Source organism: Lampetra planeri, chromosome 4, assembly GCF_965212315.1.
Source record: "Lampetra planeri chromosome 4, kcLamPlan1.2.h2, whole genome shotgun sequence".
In the NCBI taxonomy this organism is placed as follows: domain Eukaryota; kingdom Metazoa; phylum Chordata; class Hyperoartia; order Petromyzontiformes; family Petromyzontidae; genus Lampetra; species Lampetra planeri.
This window is the reverse complement of record NC_136110.1, coordinates 31,458,606-31,481,703: the sequence shown is the minus strand read 5'-3', so window position 1 is coordinate 31,481,703 and position 23,098 is coordinate 31,458,606. Positions and strand designations below refer to the sequence as shown.

Below are 23,098 nucleotides of genomic sequence, written 5' to 3'. Positions count from 1 at the left end.
AACAACGTTACAACAAGTTAAGTGTAACTTTTAAAATAAAAGCGTTACAATAAGTTAAGAATAACTTTAAAAATAACAACGTTACAATAAGTTAAGTATAACTTTTAAAATAAAAAGTTACAATAAGTATAACTTTTAAAATAAAAAGTTACAATAAGTATAACTTTTAAAATAAAAAGTTACAATAAGTTAAGTAAATAAAAACGTTACAATAAGTATAACTTTTAAAATAAAAACGTTACACTAAGATAAGTAAATAAAAACGTTACAATAAGTATAACTTTTAAAATAAAAACGTGACAATTACCCCACACACACACACGTTAGAGGAAACGCGTGCTCACTGACGTCACGTCCGGCATTAATTTGCGCGGGAATCGCGAGAAAACTTTTTTTGGGGGTCGCAACTTTCCTTCCGTCCAACTCTGGACGAATTTACTTTTGTCAAATATAAAATACATATATACCTTTGTAAAAGTTAATCCACGCCGTTGTTAGTAATACACATCACGTACGCAACACGTTTGTGTGTACGTGTTAAATCTTATTTTGTGTGTGTTGAGTCTTACGGAGCGCGAGAGGACGGCGATGGTGGTGGTGGAGGCGACGGATGGCGGCGGCGGTGGTGGTGAGAAGGTGGCAGAGAAGACGATGAATCTGGTGGAGCAGAACGGAGATCAGCAGCAGCAGCAGCAGCAGGAGATGATGGAGGAGGTCCAGCAAGAGTTGACAGCGGACAAGAGGCCGAAGGTTGCCCAGAAGGTCCAAGCAGAGGACGAGGAGCAGCAAAAGACCGCGACGAAGGCGGTCGGCCACCAGCAGAAGCAGAACGACGACGTGGAGATGGAGGATGATGATGAGGAGAAGCGTGGTCACGATGAACACGAGTACCTGGACCTCGTCCGCCAGGTGCTTAAGCGGGGCCGCCTCAAGGGAGACCGGACGGGAACTGGGACCAGGTCCATGTTCGGGATGCAGGCTCGCTACAGCCTCCGAGGTACAGAGGGCATCAGAATCTGTGTATTTATACCTCGGGAGGAATCCGATGAGCTGTGAAGCTCTTTGGAACAGGTGTCCGGTCGGGGCACGGGGTCAAAACGTCACATCGACAAGCGAACACAAAAAAAACCGCGATAGGTGTGCAGAGTATAGGGAAGGTAAACAACTCGAAAAAATAGAAATAAAACTAAATCTTACCATCTTCTTGGTTCTTTTGGTAAAGTCACGTAGAGGGGAAATAATAATAAAAATATTAAAATAAAATGTTATGTTTATTTTTTATTATTTTATCACGTAGAGGGGAAATAATAAAATAATACAAATAAAACAAAATAATACAAATAAAATGTTATTATGTTTTATTTGTATTACTTTATTATTTCCCTTCTACGTGACTTTACCGAAAGAACCAAGAAGATGAATCCCTGCAGTCACGAAAGCTTTAAATCGAAAATTAAATCTTATCAGCTAAAGCGCATTAAGGTATTAACTTATATTTCAGAAAAGCCACAAAGTGGCTTAACTTGGGCAAATGTATAGCAGCAAAATAATCTAAATACAGTAATCTAAGAGGGGACAAGATGTGCAGATGCACTGTCTCGCTGGGCGATATGTGCTATGATTAAGGACCATTGCCCGAAACGTCGCCGATTATGTTTCCTTTCAAATCCAGTGTTATTGAGTTATTTTTATTAGCGCTTGTGCACCACTGCCATCGTCGCAGCTTCAGATGTATTTGAGTTTGATTGCCAGAGAAATACACCGACAAATAGATGGACAGATAGACGAACCTAGACACAGATGGGCAGAGATGTGGACAGACAAGAAGACATGGTAGGTAATACCGACAAATTGATATATATGAATGGACAGGTAGACGTGTTCATTAAGGAAAACACCAGGACTTCTTGCATTGGCAGTATATGCAGCCACATAGAGTATTTGTGTTGCCTTGTGTCCAGCAGATTATGACGACTGACATGTCTAATAATACTGGCAGCAATGTGCTTACTCTTTGGTTCTTTCGGTAAAGTCACGTAGAAATAAAATAAATAATGGAATACGACGTTTCGAATGCAACACAAGCAACCGTCAACAGGTATTAATGCAAGCTCGGAGAGAGACATACACAGAGAGAGGAACCAAGGAGTAGATTCGAGACTTTCGTGACTGCAGGAATTGCTCTTTGGTTCTTAAGGTAAAGTTTCCTTTCTCAAACTTCCGATTTTATTGCTATAAATATTACCGTGCTGGTTTGTTTATAGTCCATTGTCTCTCCTCCGGGCCACTATGGTCCGGAATTCCACACAACTCTCTCATTGTCCTCTGCCCCAACCCCTCCCACATCTCTCTATTTAAGGCCTAGACACAGTGGCGCTGTCTTTCTGTTTGTCATTCTTTGGAGGAGCGTGGTCTGACAGGTGGAGTGTTGGCTGTTGTGTTGGCCGGCTCTCTGTTGTGTTGCATTGTGTTTCTAATTTACTGTGTTTTTTCTCATTCATTCTTACCTGATGATGGTTGCTTGTGTTGCAATCGAAACGTCGTATTCTATTATTATTTTATTTGATTTTCTACGTGACTTTACCAAAAGAACCAAAGAGTAACCAAAGAGTATTCCTGCAGTCACGAAAGTTTCAAATCAAGCAATGTGCTTGGTATACAGGTACTTTTATGAAATACTGCAGCGTATGCCATCTCTGTCCATCTACACCTCTTTTTGTCTGACCCCTTGTCCAAAGATTTAGTCAGGTCTTCCATTAACATATAAATTCCGAATGTGTGCAGGCCCACTGGTGCCTTGCTATGTTCTGGAGATGCATGGCCCTTACTTAAGCCAGGTCATAATCCCAGCCCTTTGAGAATTGAGAGTACTGTATAGTTTTCAAGGGTGACCAGAGTCACGGAGAAATGTCGCATACAAATTTCCTAAATAAAATATATAAATATATATAACATGGATGTCCTGTTTCCAATTGCAAGTGAAGTACGTGTTGAAATGCGAATGTACTGTATACATTCCCTTGCATTCATATTTTCTTACTATTGAATAAAATTTTTTTCGTAAAATAGTACCAAAGTAACATTGCAGTTAAAATGTAAGGATGTAGTTAATGCATAATCCATGAGTTAACCTTCACGATTGTACATTATTTTGGGAACTAGTCATGACTTTAAGGTAACGTTGCACTTTACCACCTGAAAATACATTTTACTCGCTGTCAAAATTGGAGGGTCAAGTACTCATAAAACCCAAACTTTATCTGGAGCGTTAATTCTGGAGCTTAAGATTTTCTGTTATACGATGCATTGTTACATTCCGAGTGATAGAGCATTTTTTCTCTTTCATTGTCAGGTGGCCGGGTTGCTGCATGGTGGTGTCCGCTTGACCTGTGCGTGGATGCATTTGTGGTTTTCTGCAGGGCAGTTTCCGCTGTTGACGACCAAACGCGTGTTCTGGAAGGGGGTGCTGGAGGAACTGCTGTGGTTTATAAAGGTTTGCCCATCACAATTGTGTTGTGTTTGTTGTGTGCTTGCAACATATTAATGAGCAGATTTGGCACAATATAAATTATTAAACAGTGGAGGTATTAACGTCATTTACCAGTGATATCTGAACCGGTATCTGAATCCGTGCTGGGCTCCCTCCATCGCCGATCCGTGCTGGCCAGTTTGAAACTTTGATCAAACGATTGCTATAACTGACATGGGTTGATTAGGCCTTCATCCAGTCTCGTCATATGTATGTATGTATGTTGACCTTCTTTCGCACCGTACGTAGCCAACCGTGCTAATCGGAGGTGCGGGGGAAGGACAACAAACTAAACGCAAAAAGTTGTTCATCTTTCGATTTAAAGCTTTCGTGACTGCAGGGATTCATCTTCTTGGTTCTTTCGGTAAAGTCACGTAGAAGGGAAATAATAAAATAAAATAAATTAAACATAAAATATAGAATAAAATAAATATAAAAAAATAAAATAAAAAATTGTTGTTTTATTATGTTTTATTTTTATTATTTTATTATGTCCCTTCTACGTGACTTTACCGAAAGAACCAAGAAGAAGTAGTTCATCATTCTTATAACATGACCTTTTTCAATATTTACAACATTTATTTTTACAGGAAAGCCTCACTGAATATCGAAGCATTTTTTGCAGGATGGTCTTAAAAAAGTACACAAAATCTTAGAAGTGTTCCATCAATGGCTGTAACATTGCCAAAATAACCTTCACTTAATCTCCATTGGCAGTGAAAATTTACATGCACATATAAATACATATGCTTCATTTCATATTGTAATTCATATGCGTTCCGAGCTATGTTGAGCATTCCCTCGGGGTGATCACTCGCATACGGGGGAGCACTGCGGGATGAAAACGAAGGTCCAGGAAATTTTAGCGGTCTTGGTGACATCCTCCAGGGGTCCACCAATGCCAAGGAGCTCTCCGCCAAGGGCGTCAAGATCTGGGACGCCAACGGCTCGCGGGCCTTCCTGGACCGGCAGGGCTTCCCCGAGCGCGAGGAGGGAGACCTGGGTCCTGTCTACGGCTTCCAGTGGCGCCACTTCGGCGCCGACTACACCGACATGCACGCCGGTGCGTGAGCGAGCACATGCAATGCAGGAACCGGCTCGCTCACGCATTGAGACCTACTGCGGTTTTAATCCCTTCGGCAAATAATCATTTTTGCAGACTACACGAACAAAGGCCTGGACCAGCTTCAGCATATCATCGACACTATCCGGACAAACCCTGATGACCGACGCATCATTATGTGTGCCTGGAATCCAAAAGGTGAACCTTCTTAAAACATTCTATTCATGGGATTATTTGTTAAAGCTTTTCTTAATGTTACAGGTGGTTTTTTTACCAGAAGTATTTTATTGAAGAGAAAAAACCAGGGGAAGATACAGCGTACGGTCAGACGGGGTTGGGTAGTGGAACGCCCGGTGTTATTTTAATCGTGGGCAACTGTAACCTAGAGTCAAACCCAGGATCTCGGCACATCGTTCATTGGTCCCACCCCTGACCTGGCCACCTGTAACGTGTTGGTTCAGGTTATTTTTGTTGAATCGAATCTTGCAAACGCTTTCTTCTGCTTCCGTGTAGATGTACCACTCATGGCGCTGCCTCCATGCCACGCACTGTGCCAATTCTACGTCGCGGATGGAGAGCTGTCATGCCAGCTGTACCAGCGATCGGCTGACCTGGGACTTGGGGTGCCCTTCAACATCGCCAGCTACGCACTGCTCACCTACATGATTGCACACATCACTGGTCTCAAGGTAATTCTCACTCTATATGGAAAAATCACATGAATACATTAACAAACAATAACCTAATCAATACGTACTACCTGCAATGCCATATATATCGGACACATGGACGTTAATTAGTAAAATGGAAGGATACGCAAATGAACTTGGAGAGGCACATGCCTGGAATTGCACTGAAATTCAGAAAGAGGAACACATGGATGAGAGAACATGCACAGGCTAAAGACGTAATTACAAGTTGTTTTCTGTCCTGTAATACATCGAATCTTATGGGAATTTTGAAATATAATTTGGTATAAAGTTAAAATAATTTTCCTGCTCCTCACTTGTTGATGGTCAGTGACTCGGTATCCACAAAAGACGTCGGCAAGTCAACTTTTGACTAATAAACGATAAAATAAATTATGCATTTACATCATGGGACTTCCTTTGCCAGTACCAAAATATGAGAAAGGGTTTTCCCCTTTTTTATTGCAACGAAACAGGTGTTAAGATGCTATAACACCAAACTGAAACCTTTTACAAGGAATCATGTCTGCATTAACCACAATACGTGTGGTCAGAATGCAAACAAAAAACGTACTCTGATAATATATGCATTGACTTTGAAACTGATTGGTCCACACCAGAGACAGCTTTCTTTTGAGCCTAGTCTCAAAACGGTGTTCGACCAGAGGAGGCCAAAAGGCGTACAAATATATTATCAGAGTACGTTTTTTGTTGGCATTCTGACCACAAGTATTGTGGTTAATGCAGACATGATTCCTTGTAAAAGGTTTCAGTTTGCTGTTTTAACATCTTAACACCTGTTTTGTTGCCAGAAAAAAGGGGAAAACCTTTTTTCAAATGATGCATTCTACGTATTTACCCCCCCCCCCCCCCATTCTATGTAGATAAACAATACGGATTCCATATCCTGACTTGCATGTTTCAGATAAAATTTGTATAGTTTTTTTATCTCTCCCAATCATCCCGCATAATTGAGCGTTGACTTGATATTTGAGTGGATTGTTTTGGCTGTGCTGCATTGCCTTGACCACACCACGTGTGTGTGCTATGCTGTGTACGTGCCTGCAGCCTGGAGACTTCGTCCACACCCTTGGAGATGCTCATGTCTACGTCAACCATGTAGAGCCGCTGAAAACACAGGTGAGGTGCTTGTGAATCGAGTCTACTGCACCTACGTGACGTCATTCGATTGGGCGGCAGGGCGGCAGGGTGGCGCAGTGGTAACACCTCACAAAAATAAGGGCCTGCGTTTGTTTCCTGATAGGGTGCCTTTCTGTGTGTGGTTTGAATGTTCCCCTCTTCTGCATAGCTTTCCTCCCGGTTCTCCGTTTTCCTCCCATAGCTAAAAAAGAAACCCATGACACTAAGTAACTGGTTATTGGCCGAACATCTCATTGCTGAAAAATTATCTGCAAATTACTGAAATGGGTTACAGCATGTGAACATTTGGCAGGACCCCACCCCGTAAAAGTGTCAAATGAATAGAAATCAATACTCCCTTGCCACTCTGCCTCATATATACATTCCAAATGCTAATTTGCATATGCATATTTAATTAGGAGTCTGGAATGCAGTAGTTTCTTGGGTCAAATTGTAAATTGAGCTGTATACGTCTCTTCTACACTCCCCTCAATAAGTGCTGGCAATACTTAAACCTTTTAATTGGTTGCCATCTGAGGTTGAAAGAGTTTATGCACGAGCTCTGACCATCCTTCTGTCCATCTGTCTAGAATTAAGATGATCCAATATGAATTAAACTGCATAAAGTTGCGTTGCTATTTGGGACTTTCCTGATTTAAAAAAATGCATTTGCAAATTAGCAAATATTCCTCTTTGCTCTGGTATTTTTTTCCATTTTGAGTCACCCTTTAATCAATTTGGCCAATGTTCAATAGGTAAGTCCCTAATAGCAACACAACTTGATGCTGCAGGCTTGTTCGTGTTAGATAATCTTCACAAGTTATAGTGGCCCTCTGTTACGGATGGATGGACGGACAGAGCTAATGCATAAAGGCTTTCAATCTTCATTGGAGAGGCTGGTGTGCCCCAGCTTGTGAGGTGAACGTGCCTTTCCAGCCAGACGTGGGTCTCGCCACCTTTCACCCTACCCATCAGATACTTCCACCTGGTGTTGGTCTCACTGTGTAACAGTTTACTAATGTAATATAAACTTTTAACAATGTAAGCATTAAGTAGTCACCTTACAGGCTACTGCTGTATCCAGTAAACCCATTTTCACTGGGAGCGTGTGCTTTGATGAAAACAAATGTGGGGAGCGGTCATGTAGTAGTTTGCGTGCTGCGCTACAAACCCAGCAACTCGAGTTCGGTTCCCGCTCATGACCAACACCAGTGACGATAATCTGAACTGGTCTTGGGCCTCCCCTAGATCCACTCATTCTCAAATGAGTACTTGGTGCGGTGTTAAAAAATTGCCACTGGGGAGACAGTCTTTGTTGATAAATACACCATGGCCCAATCTTCAATTTCACCTCATTGACCAATGTGATGAGGTATGGTCAAATAATCCCAACCGTATGTATCGTATGGGCAGGCCCTCATCCAGTAGTCGCCTGACAATTGGCTGTGTGTTAAGAATGTTGCTATAGTTGAATTGAATACCGTAGGAATGAAAATAACACATTGTGCCTCGCGATTGTCTTTGCAGCTGCAACGGGAGCCGCGCCCATTCCCGACGCTGCACATTCGCCGCACGGTGACGTCAATCGACGACTTCCGTTCCGACGACTTTGAGCTGCGAGACTACAACCCTCACGCAGCCATAAAAATGGACATGGCCGTTTAGAACGAGTGCTTAGCCATGACCGCCCCTTTTTGTGTCGTCTCCCTATTCCGTCGGTCTCTGCTTCACACTTGGTGATTCGACCATACTCAAGTTCACTCTGCCCAGATCCTGCATGGCCATGCACCATTGCACATTAGCAATCCTTGGATGATAAGGCGGGGGCGGGGAAGCATTTTGGATTGTTCTGCCCTCCCCGTCCATTGAATAACATACAAATCAACATATTTGTCAGTGTCAAAGTACCGTGAAGGCGATTGCAAAATGGGTATCCTGGACACCGTTTTCAGGGATCATTTAGCAAATTATGTTATATATATATATAGAGTACATCCACCAAGGAGATGGAGCGATGAGATTGGTTCATGTGCAGGTGCTGGATGGATTGGATGTTGCATCGCAGGATCGTGAAAGGTGGCTGTGACTTGGGGAAGCCATTGTCCAGCAGGAGATTGATCATGCTTGATGGTGGTATAATATATTTATCCTCCTCAGGTTGTTATTCCAATCTTGGAAAGTGTTTATATTTGTGAGATTGTTTTGAACAATTGTTAAAATGGACATGATACCCATAATCGGGATCCAGGTGATATTAACTACCTCCACTTTTTTGTGGAAACTGTACAGAAGGCTCCTGACAAAACAAACGATATTTCTTGTTGTAGCGTGGAGTCAACGGAACATTAGTTTGAGAACACAAGCTGACACTGCCACTTTTACATGCCATAAATCACATTTCTAAGCATTCCCCTCGGTCGAGTTTGATGATATGGAACAATGAGCTGTTTGGATCAACATTAGTTTTGGCCTGTCAACTTCTCCAGGATAGTGTTAATTATTTCTCATTGTTACATGATGTATAGTTAATGTTGGGTGCGGTGATTATGCTTTGCCACATTTAAGTTAATCGAAATATTTAGAGTACAAGTGAGCTGCATGCATTTTTTTATTTTGTCATTCACACGAAAACAAACGTGTAAACATCACTTTTATTTGTAGTTCATATTGCAATTGAACGATGAATATGTAGAGTGCTGTCTTTATTTTCCATTTTATAAGGAAATAACAAAGGATGTTAGGTTTCTGTGGAGGTGTTTGCGGTTGTGATGTATAGCCCTCTGATGTATATTTCTCACACTCCGGGCGTGTGCAGAGAAACGTAGGACATCATGCCAGACAACACACGGGGCAACCCCAAAATACATTGGAGAGCCATGTGAAGCTTCTAATTACATTTCTTAGATATGAATGCGAATTGTATGCTTAAAGTATATAAAGCTATTTGGAGATTTTCACGTGTGAATTTAAAGGGTAACATTAAGTTTAATATACATTTCAGATGGGAATTCCACCCACATTTCATATGGAAATTAGGGATTATTACATTTTTTGCATTTCATAGCTTTGGTGGATATTGCAAGTAAACGTAAAATTACATGTAGTTAAGATGATAATTACTTTTTAAAATAAGCCTACAGTAGCTTATGTTCAGATAAAAATTCAAGCCATGTGAAGTGTGTTGTACAGTATTTCAGAGTTTAGATGGACATTAAAGTGGTTATTGTTTATCACATTTCAAGTGGAAAATAAATTCAAGGTGAATTAAACTTCTTTTGAAAACTCGCTTCAGGCACATTGGTGTGGTGAATTTGACTAACTTACATTTAAAAAAAATCACTCTTATCCTGCTCTGGCATTCCTCTGTATTTCATAATTATGATCCTTTGCACCCTCAATAAATGTTCTATCTATACATACTGACTTGTGTTTTCCAGTTGTATCCCTTCAACTGCTTCAGCAACCATACATAATAGAATGACGTTGCGGGCAATGGGCCTCAGCGTGAGTTGTTTTGCTCATTTGTGTTCAGCCCCACTTGTTAAATTCGTCAATCTGTATGGTAGTTCACTGTTGATTTTGGTTGTCGAATCCAATTTTCCAAAAATGTAATCTGTTACTGAACACGCTTGGTGAGAGTATCTCCTTACCCGGCATTGTGATTTGTAGTAAATTTAGGAAATGTCAGTGTTGCTGCTAAATTGTTTTGATAATTTACATATATAGTTTTAATGAGGCGTTGGTTTGGCAGAGCTTGGGTGACTCGGTTTCCACACAAAAACATTTTAATAGTTCACAAAAGCCAGTTGCAATAGTATTTCATGTCCTAGAAAATGTGATGATGGTATGTGCCCAATAAACATTCAACTTTGGCCCATCGTAGGCACATGGTTGGATCCATTGTCCCAACCTTGGCCCACAGTTCCATGTTTACTTTGTAGTCAGTGGTAGATTGTGAGAGATGTGGAAAAGATGGGGGGAGCTTAATCCAGTAGTGGATAAACCATGGCCAATGATGAATACACTTATTTTGAATAATCTCAAAGATATAACGGAAACAAGTATGTTTTAAAAAAATATCGCAGTGTATACATTGGAACTGTATTTCAGAATACAGGTAACTGAATTCAAATAATAAAGCCCCGATTTTTTTCCTAATTCAAACGGCGCTTCGCACATTAAAAAATTGAAGCTTTAAATCCATTTGAATTTCAAAGAGTTGGCATTGTCAGGGCCGTTTACATTTCCCAACCTGGATAGGCGCCGTATTTGTCAGGATCCTTTACATTTCCCAGCGCGGATAGGCGCGACGCGCGAGCGGCCGTGAGGAGACCACGTGACCCCGCGTCAAACAAAGGCGCCGTGAGGAGGCGCGGGTCCAGCCGAGCTCGCTCGGCTCCCCCCTCCCCTCCCTCCCTTTTAAAACAACAACAGCAGCAGCAGCGCCGTCATCACCGTCATTATCAACGAGATCCTCCTGTCAATGCGCCACGAGTAAAGCCGTCGCCTCGTTGCTGCTTCGCTCCTCGTGGGGGTCGAGAAGAGGTCGCTAGTCCGGGACATCCCCTCCACCCCCCCCGTCACTCGCAGCCCTACCGACTCGGACGCGCCTTCCTCGGTAGGGTCGCTAGCCGGGTCGGTGTCTCCCGCCGGGCCTGCGGCCTAGAGTGGTGGGGAGTGAGAGAGACGTCCCCTCTTCAGTCGAACTTGCTCGGCCACTCGCCGTAGCTCGCAAATCCCCGCATGGCTTCCCGCAACAACCGCGTGGTGACCGAGGGTGTTGGGGCTCGCATCGTCCGCGGGCCCGACTGGAAGTGGGGCAAACAGGACGGAGGCGAAGGCCACGCCGGCACCGTGAGGAGCTTCGAGAGCCCCGAGGAGGTGGTGGTCGTGTGGGATAATGGCACCGCCGCCAACTACCGCTGCTCGGGCGCCTACGACCTCCGTATCCTGGACAGCGCGCCCACAGGTAACCCTCGGCTACTCGCCCGCCTGGGCCGTGGGGGAAGGAGGAGGCGAGTGGAGGGGGGGTGGTGTGAAGTGGTGAGAGTTGTTGAGTGACTGGGTGAACGAGTGGGGGATAGAGTGGATGGCGGGTGACTGGTAATCCTGGGTGACTAGTATGAGGGGTGACTGGTAGGTTGGGTGAGTGGTAGGAGGGGTGAGTGGTAGGATGGGTGAGTGGATGGATGGGTGAGTGGTGGGATGGGTGAGTGGTGGGATGGGTGAGTGGTGGGATGGGTGAGTGGTGGGATGGGTGAGTGGTAGGATGGGTGAGTGGTAGGATGGGTGAGTGGATGGATGGGTGAGTGAATGGATGGGTGAGTGGATGGATGGGTGAGTGGTAGGATGGGTGAGTGGTAGGATGGGTGAGTGGTAGGATGGGTGAGTGGTAGGATGGGTGAGTGGTGGGATGGGTGAGTGGTGGGATGGGTGAGTGGTAGGATGGGTGAGTGGTGGGATGGGTGAGTGGTGGGATGGGTGAGTGGTGGGATGGGTGAGTGGTGGGATGGGTGAGTGGTAGGATGGGTGAGTGGTAGGATGGGTGACCGGTAGGATGGGTCACCGGTAGGATGGGTGACCGGTAGGATGGGTGACCGGTAGGATGGGGTGACTGGTAATCCTGGTAGGATTTGGGTGACCGGCTGGATTACAAATAGCCTTGAGTCACATGGGTAATGGGTAATAGGTCAGAGTTGGTAGTCGCAGCTACTTGTGTCACCCACGTGTACAGCGGGGGCATGGGGTATTATTATATTGGGTGACTGGTCCACTGGAGGCTCGGCTAGTTGACGACGACGAGACTATCTGTGTGACAGATCGAGTGATGGTAGAGTTTGTGAATGGTTCAAGAGCTCTGTGGCAGCATGTCTGTGCGACGGGTTAACTGGACGGCGTCTTCGCCGAGAGGCAGGCGTTGTGATGATGATGGGTAGAGCAAGAGACAGACTTGGTGAAGAGTGAAGCAAATACGAGCTTGGTGAGGCTGGGTTACAGGTGGACTGTGTAACGTCGTGTACATTGGGTGATGGGTAGAGCGGATGATGAGTTCGGTGAGAGGCTGGGTCTCAAGTACACAGGGCGGCAAATAATGTGACTGGGAGCCGAGGGGGCAGGCACACTGGCGGGACTGGGTGACACTTGGAGTGGTTTTGGGTGAATTATGAACTCCTTGGGTGACATTCCAGCCTATACTTTTATTTATTTATTATCTGAAGGAGTCTTTAGATTGCCCGTGTGGGTGTACAGTTTATATTGATCAGCATTGCATTTGTTGTTGTCACAGTCTTGCCTCGGTTTTACGGGGCTTTGTGAATGTCCACGTTTTCCCGTGACCCACCAGAATGAGATTGTCAGCAGGTCACCCACACACAGACTCGCTTCATGAGTGGTTGCTCTGATTACATCACTCAAAGGTGGTCGGTACCTCGCGTGAGACAACCTCAGGAGGCCGCTGTTGAGGTTGAAATGTTTATGCCAATTACATTATACAGTATGTGCATGTCCAGCCCTTTGTCAACCCACTGCTGGATGAGTGCCTTTTCATTCCGTGTGGGTAGTGGGAGTTGTTTGACCTCCAACACGCTGGTGAAGAGATGTGTGGCATAGAAGTAAAGTACAAACACGGAATGGGCTACAGCCTATACCAACCTGAAAAGCATTTTGATTATTCATAATACAGGTTTTTGGGTTGGATCGCCGTAAGTATGAATGTGTCGTAACCCTCCACCACCCGACACAGCCAGTAAGGTTTGTCACGTAAACAACGCGACAATTAGTTTACTAATTCAGCCCACCGGTGTGCTGGAGAGTAAATCCACAACATTTACAATTTGAATTCCAGCACAGCGGTGTGCTTAGCTTCCTCAATCTGACATGCTGCGTAATTTGGTCATCAGTAATTCATTATACCAATTTTTTTCCTGTATTTGTAAATGTTTGCCCAAAGTGATCGACGACTCTACTCGTGTGAAGGAAGTGTTGGGTCTTGAAGTGGTGTCTAATGTTTAGGAATATTTTTTTTTATAATCGATTTAATTTCTTAATTTGTCGATATGTTTTAAGTCGCATGGAGTCACTGACCCTGGACGAGTAAGGGACGTCTGATAATTACAAATCAGTGGAATAATTGGGAATCAATTGTAAAAAACATGCTTCGTTTCTAGTGTTCGTAAGCAGGCAGTGTGAACTTTAGAGATGCAACAAGATTTTGGAATGTAAACCCGTACACAACATGCGAAGAAGTGCTTGTCTCTCCACTGCACATGAGGCTAATATTAGGCCCATTTCCCCCGCTCTGTATCTTGTTGCAGTGTGTGTTGCAAGCGGTGTAAACCTCACGTGTTTCTTGCGATACGTTGGCACTGCTTAAGGTATCATCAGTAATTTCAATTCAAAATATGAGTTTAAATATAGGGAGACGTCAACAAATAATTTGCTCACGGAGGAACCAACCCCAAAAGCGTATGACCATATCGCCCAGAATTAACCCGATATCATGCAGATATCAGAAACTAAGCCAGGTTTGAGCCTGGATGGTGCTAGGATTGGTGAGCAACAAGAGCTTGATTATACGCTGCGGCGATATAACGTGGGCAACAGAGGGTAGTGTCGCCACATCTGTTGTTGTACTGCACAGTACTTGCATACTCCCACATTCCCCCCCCCCCCCATCTTCAACGAATCTCCACTGATCAGCGTGGCGAAGTATGGTCCAAACAACCCCCATGCTCAGCAGCGGATTGACAAAATGGTTGAGAATGGCAACAGTCATATGCTGTTTTATGATTTTATTTAATTCTATCTCATTTGCACATTGTGAGCTGAAGCCGTTTAGCACGGCTACTCTACTTTGTTATCAGTGTAAATAAGTATTCAAGCTCTCTTACAGAGCATCTCTTTTCATGGTGTGCTAGGGATTCAACGCGGCCCCATCTGGTGTCCACGCGGCCCCATCTGGTGTCCACGCGGCCCCATCTGGTATTGTCCGAGTGGGAAGGCTTGAGCCGAGCAGGTGCTAGAATTGGACATGGCGATGTCACGTAACATCCGATTTCCGAGCAGCCATTTGTTTACCCGCAAATGACTCGAGAAGACGCTATTTTAGGAGGTTTCTGCCACAGCGCATGGATTTATAGCGGTTATCTGTTTGCTGGTGAGTGTATTTCATATCAGAATCGCCTCCAGTGCTGTTGCTGCTGGCGGCAATAAAAGTTGTTTAAAAAGTCAAAATAGTCTGCTGGGCATTGGGACATTATTCTCACCAATTCCATTAACGAGTGTTTGCCTTCATGTGGGAGGGGACCAGAGAAGTGGAGAAATCCCACTCCTCCTGCAAGGGGGTAACACTCAAAAGTCTCTGTTTGGGTTCGCAAACCCACTTGCTCTTCAGCTGACTTGGCAGACTATCATTGCTATTGACGTTGTTTGTATCGTGACGTGATCTTGTTTTCAACTACTTAATTACGTTGTAATTCTATTTCTAATGTAGAATAAATGTATCCAGAAAATGCGCGATTAGCTTCAAGACTCTTTTTCGGAGGGTCCTGCTATGGGGATGTTTTTTTACCCTCTGCTGCCAGTAAGAAGTGTTTTATAAATATGAATAAAAAGTGTTTTGTTCGTGGGAGGAAAGTGGAGTACCAAGAGAAAGGCCACCACACTCAAACATCCACACAGACTGGCTCATGGATCCAACTACTCTACTCTCTCTTTGGTTTTTTCGGTAAAGTCACGTAGGTGAAAATAAAAAAATATGAATAAAAATAACTAAATTGATCTTTTATTTTATTTTATTTTTTTCACCTACATGACTTTACCGAAAGAACAAAAGAGTATGGATCCTTGCAGTCACGAAAACTTAATCTAGAATTACTCTCCTGTCATCTAGCCTCCTCGCAGCCCAGCGGTGTTTGGAGTTTCACAAATCTCTGCGTGATCCACCAACTCTTTCTATTATTATTACGACTACTACTTAGGCTTGTTTACACAGGTAAGCCTCACTGGAGTCTCGTGGCTCTTTTTCAGGAGGGTCCTGCCAGGCTTTCACGGTAGAGGTAATGATTGATGTGTAGATTCCAATTGAGTAATTTGCAGGTAATTTTTTTAAGTTTTGGCAAATTCTTACCGTGAAGCTGGGAATGCCATCGCACCGTACCTTGCCTCCAAAGCAACAGATGACAGACATGCACCACCTCGCCTGACTCGTGTTGTACTCTGTCTTGTTTAGTTTCACTGATTGCGAGTTCTGTATCATGCTGTGAAATGCTTTGAAGTGGTTTAAAATCACAGGACATGAACATTCTTTTTATTATAATTATTGTTGCTGCTGCAGCATTTGCTATGAGGTCTTTGACAGGGGGTTTGCCTGTCACGGAACAAATATCTTAAGCGGTGAATATCATGGGCTTCAATGTGTATCAGAAACATGGTAAGTGACAAATAAATTTAAGGCTGAAAGTGTGCAAAGCAGAGTGGAGAGTTGCATGCTTGAAATGACACTCGGAGACGGGAAGAGGAACGCATTGATTGCAGCCCCAGCGGGTTCGGCAGGTTCACGAATCTTTCTATGATCCACCAACCCTCACCTTCACAGCACCACGGGTCATACAAACACCTGTGCCACCACCACCACCATGCCCGGCCCTGACGGCCAGCTCTGGTAGCTTTCCTCCTGTGACGGCTCTCGTGTCTCTCTCCTCTCCGCCCCATTTTCCCCGACAGGAATTAAGCACGATGGCACCATGTGTGATACCTGCCGCCTGCAGCCCATCATCGGTATCCGCTGGAAGTGTGCCGAGTGCACCAACTACGACCTGTGCACGGCATGCTACCACGGGGACAAACACCACCTGCGTCACCGCTTCTACCGCATCACCACGCCCGGCAGCGAAAGGTTTGATTCAAGACACAGAATCAGAATCGGAAGTATTTATTTACAACGGAGGAATCCGATGAGTTATGAAGCTCTTTTTGAATAGGGGCGCGACGGGGGGAAACGATACCCCTTCTCCACTGTACAAGTGATCTTTACCCGAGCCGTGCTGAGCGAGCCTGGTGCGGCTCGGGATGTGTCAAGTTGTTTTTTTCCACTGCAGAAGCCGAGCCGTGCCGCGTTGATGTCATACGCAATGAAGGAGTCGAGTGGCATATAGATGATGGCGGTGTCACTTTGTCCCTCATAGTATACGGACTGTCATTAGATGCATGAAACAGGTAATTGGCTCTGCCCTTGGCCCTGCTTGGCTGAAGTAAAATGTGTCCGTGAGGTTTGGTAAGCATGGCAAATGGCCAGTGGGAATCCACCCATGCCTTGGTTGCCCTGTGCTGGCTCGATTCGGATGTGCTGTATTGAAAAGGGGTATTTGGGAGCCTTCATTTTGTTAGGCCTATGCTATTCTAGGATAAATTTCTCACCGAATATGTTTCAGGTCCCTGCTAGACTGGAATAGACATGTGACTGGTAACCACTGCCATAACGAGAGGGTATGCTGGTTGTGGTGTCCCGTGGATGGATATAGGTTCTGGGTCACGGACTCGGATATACCTGGCTGCAATTAACCACTGGACTTATGGGGAAATCACCTGGAACGCGCGCTCCCTGTCTCGTCAGCTCTTGAAATCTAAGCTGGGTTGAGCTCTTGGATGGGTGACTAAATCAGAATCATAATATTTATTTATACTGGAGGAATCCGATGACCTATAAAGCTCTTTTTCACAGATTTCCAGTCGTGGCGGGTAATAACGTTACAACACCAAACAGTATAAAAACATGATAGTCGGACAAAAACATAACTGACATGCACATCAGGTGCTATAGGCTTCTGCATTTCTTTCACCAACACGCACTGATTAGTGTGGTGAAGTATGGCCATATAGCCCCCTTGAACCTCGCCGTGTCGGGAAATCCCGCATTTAGCAGTGTATTGACAAGTGGACAAGGTACATTTTTATTAGAAGGTTGTGACTGTACAAATAACCTGTTTTGGGCTTCCCTTAGGTTGACTTAGCCTTAATTGAGTACCTGGTGTTGTGGTATGTAAATATTCTCCCTGGGGACATACTGGGAGCCTCTTAGGCACCACACAGTTGCTCTTCATAGGGGCTTGCTAACAGAAGCCTTTTTGACTGTAGCAGCCAATGAAGCTGAAATAGGGTTATTTGTCTTTGTGTGCAATTATGTGTGCGTGTAACATGGCAAAATGTATGACGTGGTATGCTCTGGAAATGCTTTATATTGTTCTGGTATGGTGTGATATGCGGTGTGCTCAGGTTTGGTGTATGGTGCCCAAATGCTTTATGTCTGTTGTACTGCGGCGTGTTGTGGCATGTCGTGTGCTGTGGGACATGTTGTGATGTAGTATCCTGTGGTGTGTAATGCGAGCTTGGGTGGTGTATGGGGGTAAGCGGTGACGTGCCTCTCCGTGCTGCGGCCCGTTGTGGTGCAACACGGCTCATCGTGACACGGCGCGGCGTGTTACGCGCCATGTTGTGACGTGGCGTGTTGTGACGTGTGTTGTGACGCACTGCTCGTTTGTGACGCGTTGTGTCGTGACACGCCAAACGTTGTGACGCGCTGCGGTGCCCCACAGGGTGCTGCTGGAGTCTCGCCGCAAGTCCAAGAAGATCACGAGCCGCGGCATCTTCCCCGGTGCGCGCGTCGTGCGTGGGGTCGACTGGCAGTGGGAGGACCAGGACGGGGGGAACGGGCGCAGAGGAAAGGTGTGTACCGTGGTGCCGTCCACGAAGCAGAGGAACTGCGCCAGCGTACCTCGGCATGTGACCAAAGCAGATTGCTGTTGAGGAGTTAAATTGTTGTTTTTTGACACTGATGTTTTTCATTTTACTTTCCCAGCGCAATGACACTTTGTTTGAGTTCTGTAAGGATGGGTTTTTGGTTCAAGTTCTCTCCATCATGTCCGATATTGTGCTTTCCTATTTACCTTGTCCACTGGCCACCCCCATTCTTCCAATTATTAGCAGTACATCTTTCCTTTCTTGGTCTTTTCCCAAAATCCCTCGAGAGCTTACTTCAGCAAGCCTTCCCCTTTGACAATATTCTCGATGTAGAGATATGTTTCCTGCTTTCAGTTGGTTTATCTAGAAAGAGTAGCCAGCACTTTCTGGCTGCTCTTTCTGTCTGTCCAACTGATTTTATCCATTCGACACTGAACACAGACACACCGAATTCTAGAACGTCCGGAGTTATGTTTTTGTTTCTCGCCGGAAACATCCCTGCAAGATATCACACCAGACTCCACGCCCGGGCCTTGACGAATCTCTTGCTCAGTTCCCTGCCCAGCCGTCTTATCCGCAGCAACTTTTGCTTTCTTACTCCACTGTTTCCATAGAAATCCTAGACGATATATTTTTTTTTTATCAGGTTGGGGGTTTCTTTGTAAATGCTTTTTTTGTCATTATCTGTTTATAGTTAAAAATTTGTTTATCCAGCAAAGCAAAACTGATTATCTTGACGTTTTCAGGAGGGTCCTGCAATGGGATGTTTGTTTGTCATTTCCATTAAGAAAATGGACAATTACTTCTCAAGGACTATGTTGCACATAGAAGGAACGGATTTAAAAAAACTCTCACACTCGCCCATCTACACAGACGGGTTCCCGAAGCCGCTTACTGTGCTGCAATCTTGCTCTTTGCTGACCAGTGGGTTTGGAAGTTTCACAAATTTGTGTGATCCTCCAACCCTTACCGCCAAAGTGCCGCATCACAGGCATGTGCCATCTCGTCGGGCCCTTTCTTTATTCCGTGTCTTGTTTTGTTTCATTCATTGCGGGTTGTGTGTCAAGTTGTGAAATACTTTCAGGTGGTTCTCTTTAAAAAAAAAAAACAAATGTCTCTTCTACAAACATTATTGTTGTTGGAGGTAGTGTTGGCTGTTGGTGTGCATTTAGGAGGTAGTAGTAGTCTTTGACAATCATAAACACGGACATCGACAAAGAAAATGGAGAAAAAGTTGAAGATGCATGGGGAGGTGTGTGCTTTGGAATTACACTGAGAGGCAGAAAGAGCAAAGCACAGATTAATGACTATGCCCACATTAGAGACGTATATCCTGTTAAAAATGTAAGTTGGCGTGGATAGGACATGTTCGCAAGAATTAATGATGACCGGTGATTAACACTTAACGACTGCGTGACAGCCAAAGAAGGGAAGATGTCTAAGAGAGGGCATCTACCGTGGAGATAAAGTGACAAAATTGGCTTGTGTAGATGAGTTATATTTATTAGATTGAAAACTAATTTCTTTATAACTTTTTTTTAGTTTGTTGTCCTTCCCCCGCACCTCCGATTAGCGCGGTTGGCTACGTACGGTGCGAAAGAAGTTCAACAAACATTGTCACATTGCAGAGTCATTGTGAGATACGGCGTCAGATTGGGGAACCCTCCTTCCACTGCTAGATAGGTTCTGGCTAAATATTACGAAGTTCGCCTCTTCCGCTCAGGTGACGGAGATACAGGACTGGAGCGCCGCGAGTCCGCGCAGTGCCGCCTATGTGCTGTGGGACAATGGCGCCAAGAACCTGTACCGCGTGGGCTTCGAGGGCATGGTAAGGGGCATCTCCTCCTCTTCCTCCTCCTCCTCGCTTTCTTCCTCTTCATTGTGAGCCAACGTATTCGCTCCCTCACTTGCTGTTTCTCGGAACTGATAGATAGGCAAGTGTAAGTGACTTACAAGTTCGGAATAGAGCGTGGCAGCATCGTATTGTAGATGTAATCAGCAATAGGGGGCTTTGATGGATTGGGACACCTGTATAGTATGCGGGGTGAGGTCAGCGACTCGGAGAAGACCTAGAGCCCCTAGCAGATTGCGAAGTGTCACGACATCAGTAGTTTTGGCCGTGATTTAATATTAATTTTTTGTTACTGTATAAAATGATTCAATCGGTATTTTCCTGGAAAGTTTTGCTGCCGCCCTGCCACGAGTTGCTGCCGTTGCGTTTTGTGTAAGAGTCGCGTCGAGTAAGTTCGCTCAACTAAAATTATTGTCGACGGGGACACAACGGATCATTGCAGGTGGTTCTGGATCAGAGCCATGAAATAAGCAGCAAAAGAGAGCAGGTTTGGAGGCGTTTCGGGAAAACTGAATTTGGTGATGAAAAGCAACGTTTCAGCATGCCTAAAGGAGACAGTTTTTGAATCGGTTTATATTTCCTGCTCTGACACATGAATCAAAAACACGGGCAACGACAAAGAAAATGGAAAAAAAGCTCTGAAGTGCACGAAGAAGCATGGAGAGGCACAGGCATGGCATTAGATTGAGAGCCGGGAAGAAGAAGAACACATTGATCAGAGAACAAGCGCACATTGGAGACATCACTTTGATGACTCTTAAGAAAATCAAATGGGCATGGGTAGGACACCTCACGAGAAGGTTTTTAATATCTGGTGGATGAGACCGCTGATGGAATGACGGCCGAAGGAGGGAACCCGTCCGGTACGATGACCGTGGCGCAGACTGAGAGATGGAAATTGGCTTGTGCTCCGGAGCGGGATGAGTTGTGTCAATCAACGACTGAGGGATGGCGACCATTGTGGCGAGGCCTTCATTCGGCTAGCAGTGGATATACAATGACAAATCGTCACCTTGTTTCAATGGGCTCCTTTCTGGTAGTAAAACAAATCGTTTAGATAAAGGCCAGCTGTCTTTCAAGGGAGGCGGCCTATTACATAAATGCAGCAAACTTGCAAAGCCCACCGCTTGGACAGAACAACGGGGAAAATACCGAATGAGGAGCTGCAATCCTCTCTCTGTGTCTGCTTCACTTTGCTCCGTTGTTCTTGCGAACTCCCCCAAGGTTTCGCACCGTGGGGTGCGCGCACTGTAAGTCTGACGCCCATGGCTTCTCTCTACCCCCTTTTGTTTGCCAACGCGGTGATGTTTGGCTGGAGGTCCAGGGCACGGGGCTGCTCCTAGCATTCGCGTGCCGCCTGCCGCCTCATTGTGCGCCGGCTTTGCAGTCGAAGTCCAACCCCGAGACTTTTTGAAGGGAGCCGTCGGGCTACCTTTTGTCTACCCACGAATTGATTATGTCCATCAGTCTGTCCGTTCGTCCATCTGTTCGCACGAGGGCGCTTAACGCTCTTGCACGAAAGCTACAAGGGCCCTAACCAATTGCCATGAAACTTACCGCGCAGCTCACCAGTGTTCACATCTGGGAATATTGGCAACTAAATATTTTTTGTTAAAGTTTATTTTGTGTTTGGTGTATTCCTTTGGGAGACGAGATGGTAGCCGCTAGACAAGAACAATGGCACAGTAGCAGCTGGCTGGGAACGCGCGCCTGAGAGGACGTCCACCACGGATTTGAAGCAAAGGAATTGTCTTGTGGTGCCAGAGCTGCATGGATTGGATTCCTCACAGGACCACGAAAGATAGCGATGGCTTGGTGGGGGAGGGGGGGTGGTCTTCATCCAGCAGTGGATAAATCATGGCTGATGATTCTTACATCTAAAGTCTTCGGATTATAAAGCTATACAGCCTAGGGAATACCCTTACACAATGGAGACTCCATATATGGACTGGTTTGCCAGCTTGTTTTTTTTTATTGTGGTTGCAGCCATGGCAGGGCCCCATGAGACAAGCCTCTCTCGCGTTGACGATGAAAAGCCCTCGCCTCGGCTTTTGTTAAGTGGGCGGTCGTGAGTGGGGAGGGCACCGAGGGCCAGGCTGAGGTTTGGAACAGTTGGTCTGGCTTGGGGTGAGGGACGTAATTTATCATCTGCTGGCCGGCATCTGTGTGCATTTTCACGCGCCTGTGCATGCATGCATGTGAATGGAGAGGGGGTGCAGGGGTGCTATGGTGCAGTGATTCGCTCACCGTGCTACGGAACCCTGTGACCTAGTCTGATTTCTGCTCGTGGCTAACGTCAGTGACGAATATCGGAACCTGACTTGGGTCTCCCCGAGGTTGAATCTGCCTTTAATCATTATCTGGTGCGGTGTGTAAAAAAAAACATCATCACTGGGGAGACTAAAGACGGCCGGGGGTATGCTGCTGGTCACAACCACCCCCTCGTGTGTCGTCTTGGCCCGCATAGGTGTTCGCTAACGGCACTTGCCCCAACAGACTGTGTAGGCTACACGGGGAATCTTTGTCCTTGCCATGGAGAGGGTGTGGATGGGGGTAGGCGGAGGGCTCTTCGAGATCCGGCAAACAAAGGAAGAGCACAAAAGCCGGGCGCTGCTGTTCCCTTTCCCAGATGGCTCTCACAATCGCTACCCAAATGTGAAGCCTGAACTGTGAAGTCACGGAAAGAATCATTCCATATGCAGTATCGCACTCCACATGTAGGTTTTCACAGCCAATATGATTCATCATTGATTTTTGGGTAAGGTCACGTAATGATGTGGCCAAAGTTATGACGTTAAATCCATCCAAGAAGTCTGATCTTGACTTCTGGAATTTTTTCTCACTTCCCGGATATTGTCCTACTTGACGTAGTTTGAAACGAAACGTCGTATCTAATAGCGAAATTTGGTTGTCTGAGAATTGTTCTTCAACTTCCATGTGAACCTAAAGAGTAATAATCACGTTAAACGCTTGTACACGTGAAAATTACATTTGTTTGGCTGTTGGATGGAGACGGGTCTTAATGACACGAATTTGGCCTGATCGTTACGTGGCATAGTAACGCAACGATCAATTGTGAATCGGTGTAA

The 23,098-nt window shown here is 45.2% G+C and overlaps 2 protein-coding genes across 3 annotated transcripts in view; both read left to right on the top strand.

Moving 5' to 3' along the window:
* Positions 1 to 193: 193 nt before the first annotated feature.
* TYMS (thymidylate synthetase) lies at positions 194 to 9,836 on the top strand. The gene is made up of 7 exons (XM_078593757.1): positions 194 to 997; positions 3,420 to 3,493; positions 4,418 to 4,592; positions 4,689 to 4,790; positions 5,106 to 5,281; positions 6,350 to 6,421; positions 7,949 to 9,836. Exons 1-7 carry the CDS (start codon positions 589 to 591, stop codon positions 8,084 to 8,086), a joined length of 1,146 nt encoding a protein of 381 aa, XP_078449883.1. The 5' UTR covers positions 194 to 588; the 3' UTR covers positions 8,087 to 9,836.
* Positions 9,837 to 10,767: 931 nt separating this feature from the next.
* Positions 10,768 to 23,098, top strand: part of MIB1 (MIB E3 ubiquitin protein ligase 1) — a 74,190-nt gene continuing 61,859 nt past the window's right edge. The window contains exons 1-4 of one of the 2 annotated variants that reach the window (XM_078593754.1): positions 10,768 to 11,390; positions 16,145 to 16,316; positions 18,013 to 18,142; positions 19,881 to 19,985. In XM_078593754.1, coding sequence (XP_078449880.1) covers positions 11,165 to 11,390; positions 16,145 to 16,316; positions 18,013 to 18,142; positions 19,881 to 19,985 — 633 coding nt within the window. In that variant the 5' untranslated portion in view covers positions 10,768 to 11,164. Of the gene's footprint in view, positions 11,391 to 16,144; positions 16,317 to 18,012; positions 18,143 to 19,862; positions 19,986 to 23,098 lie in introns of both variants that reach the window. The other variant, XM_078593753.1, reaches the window with a different exon arrangement.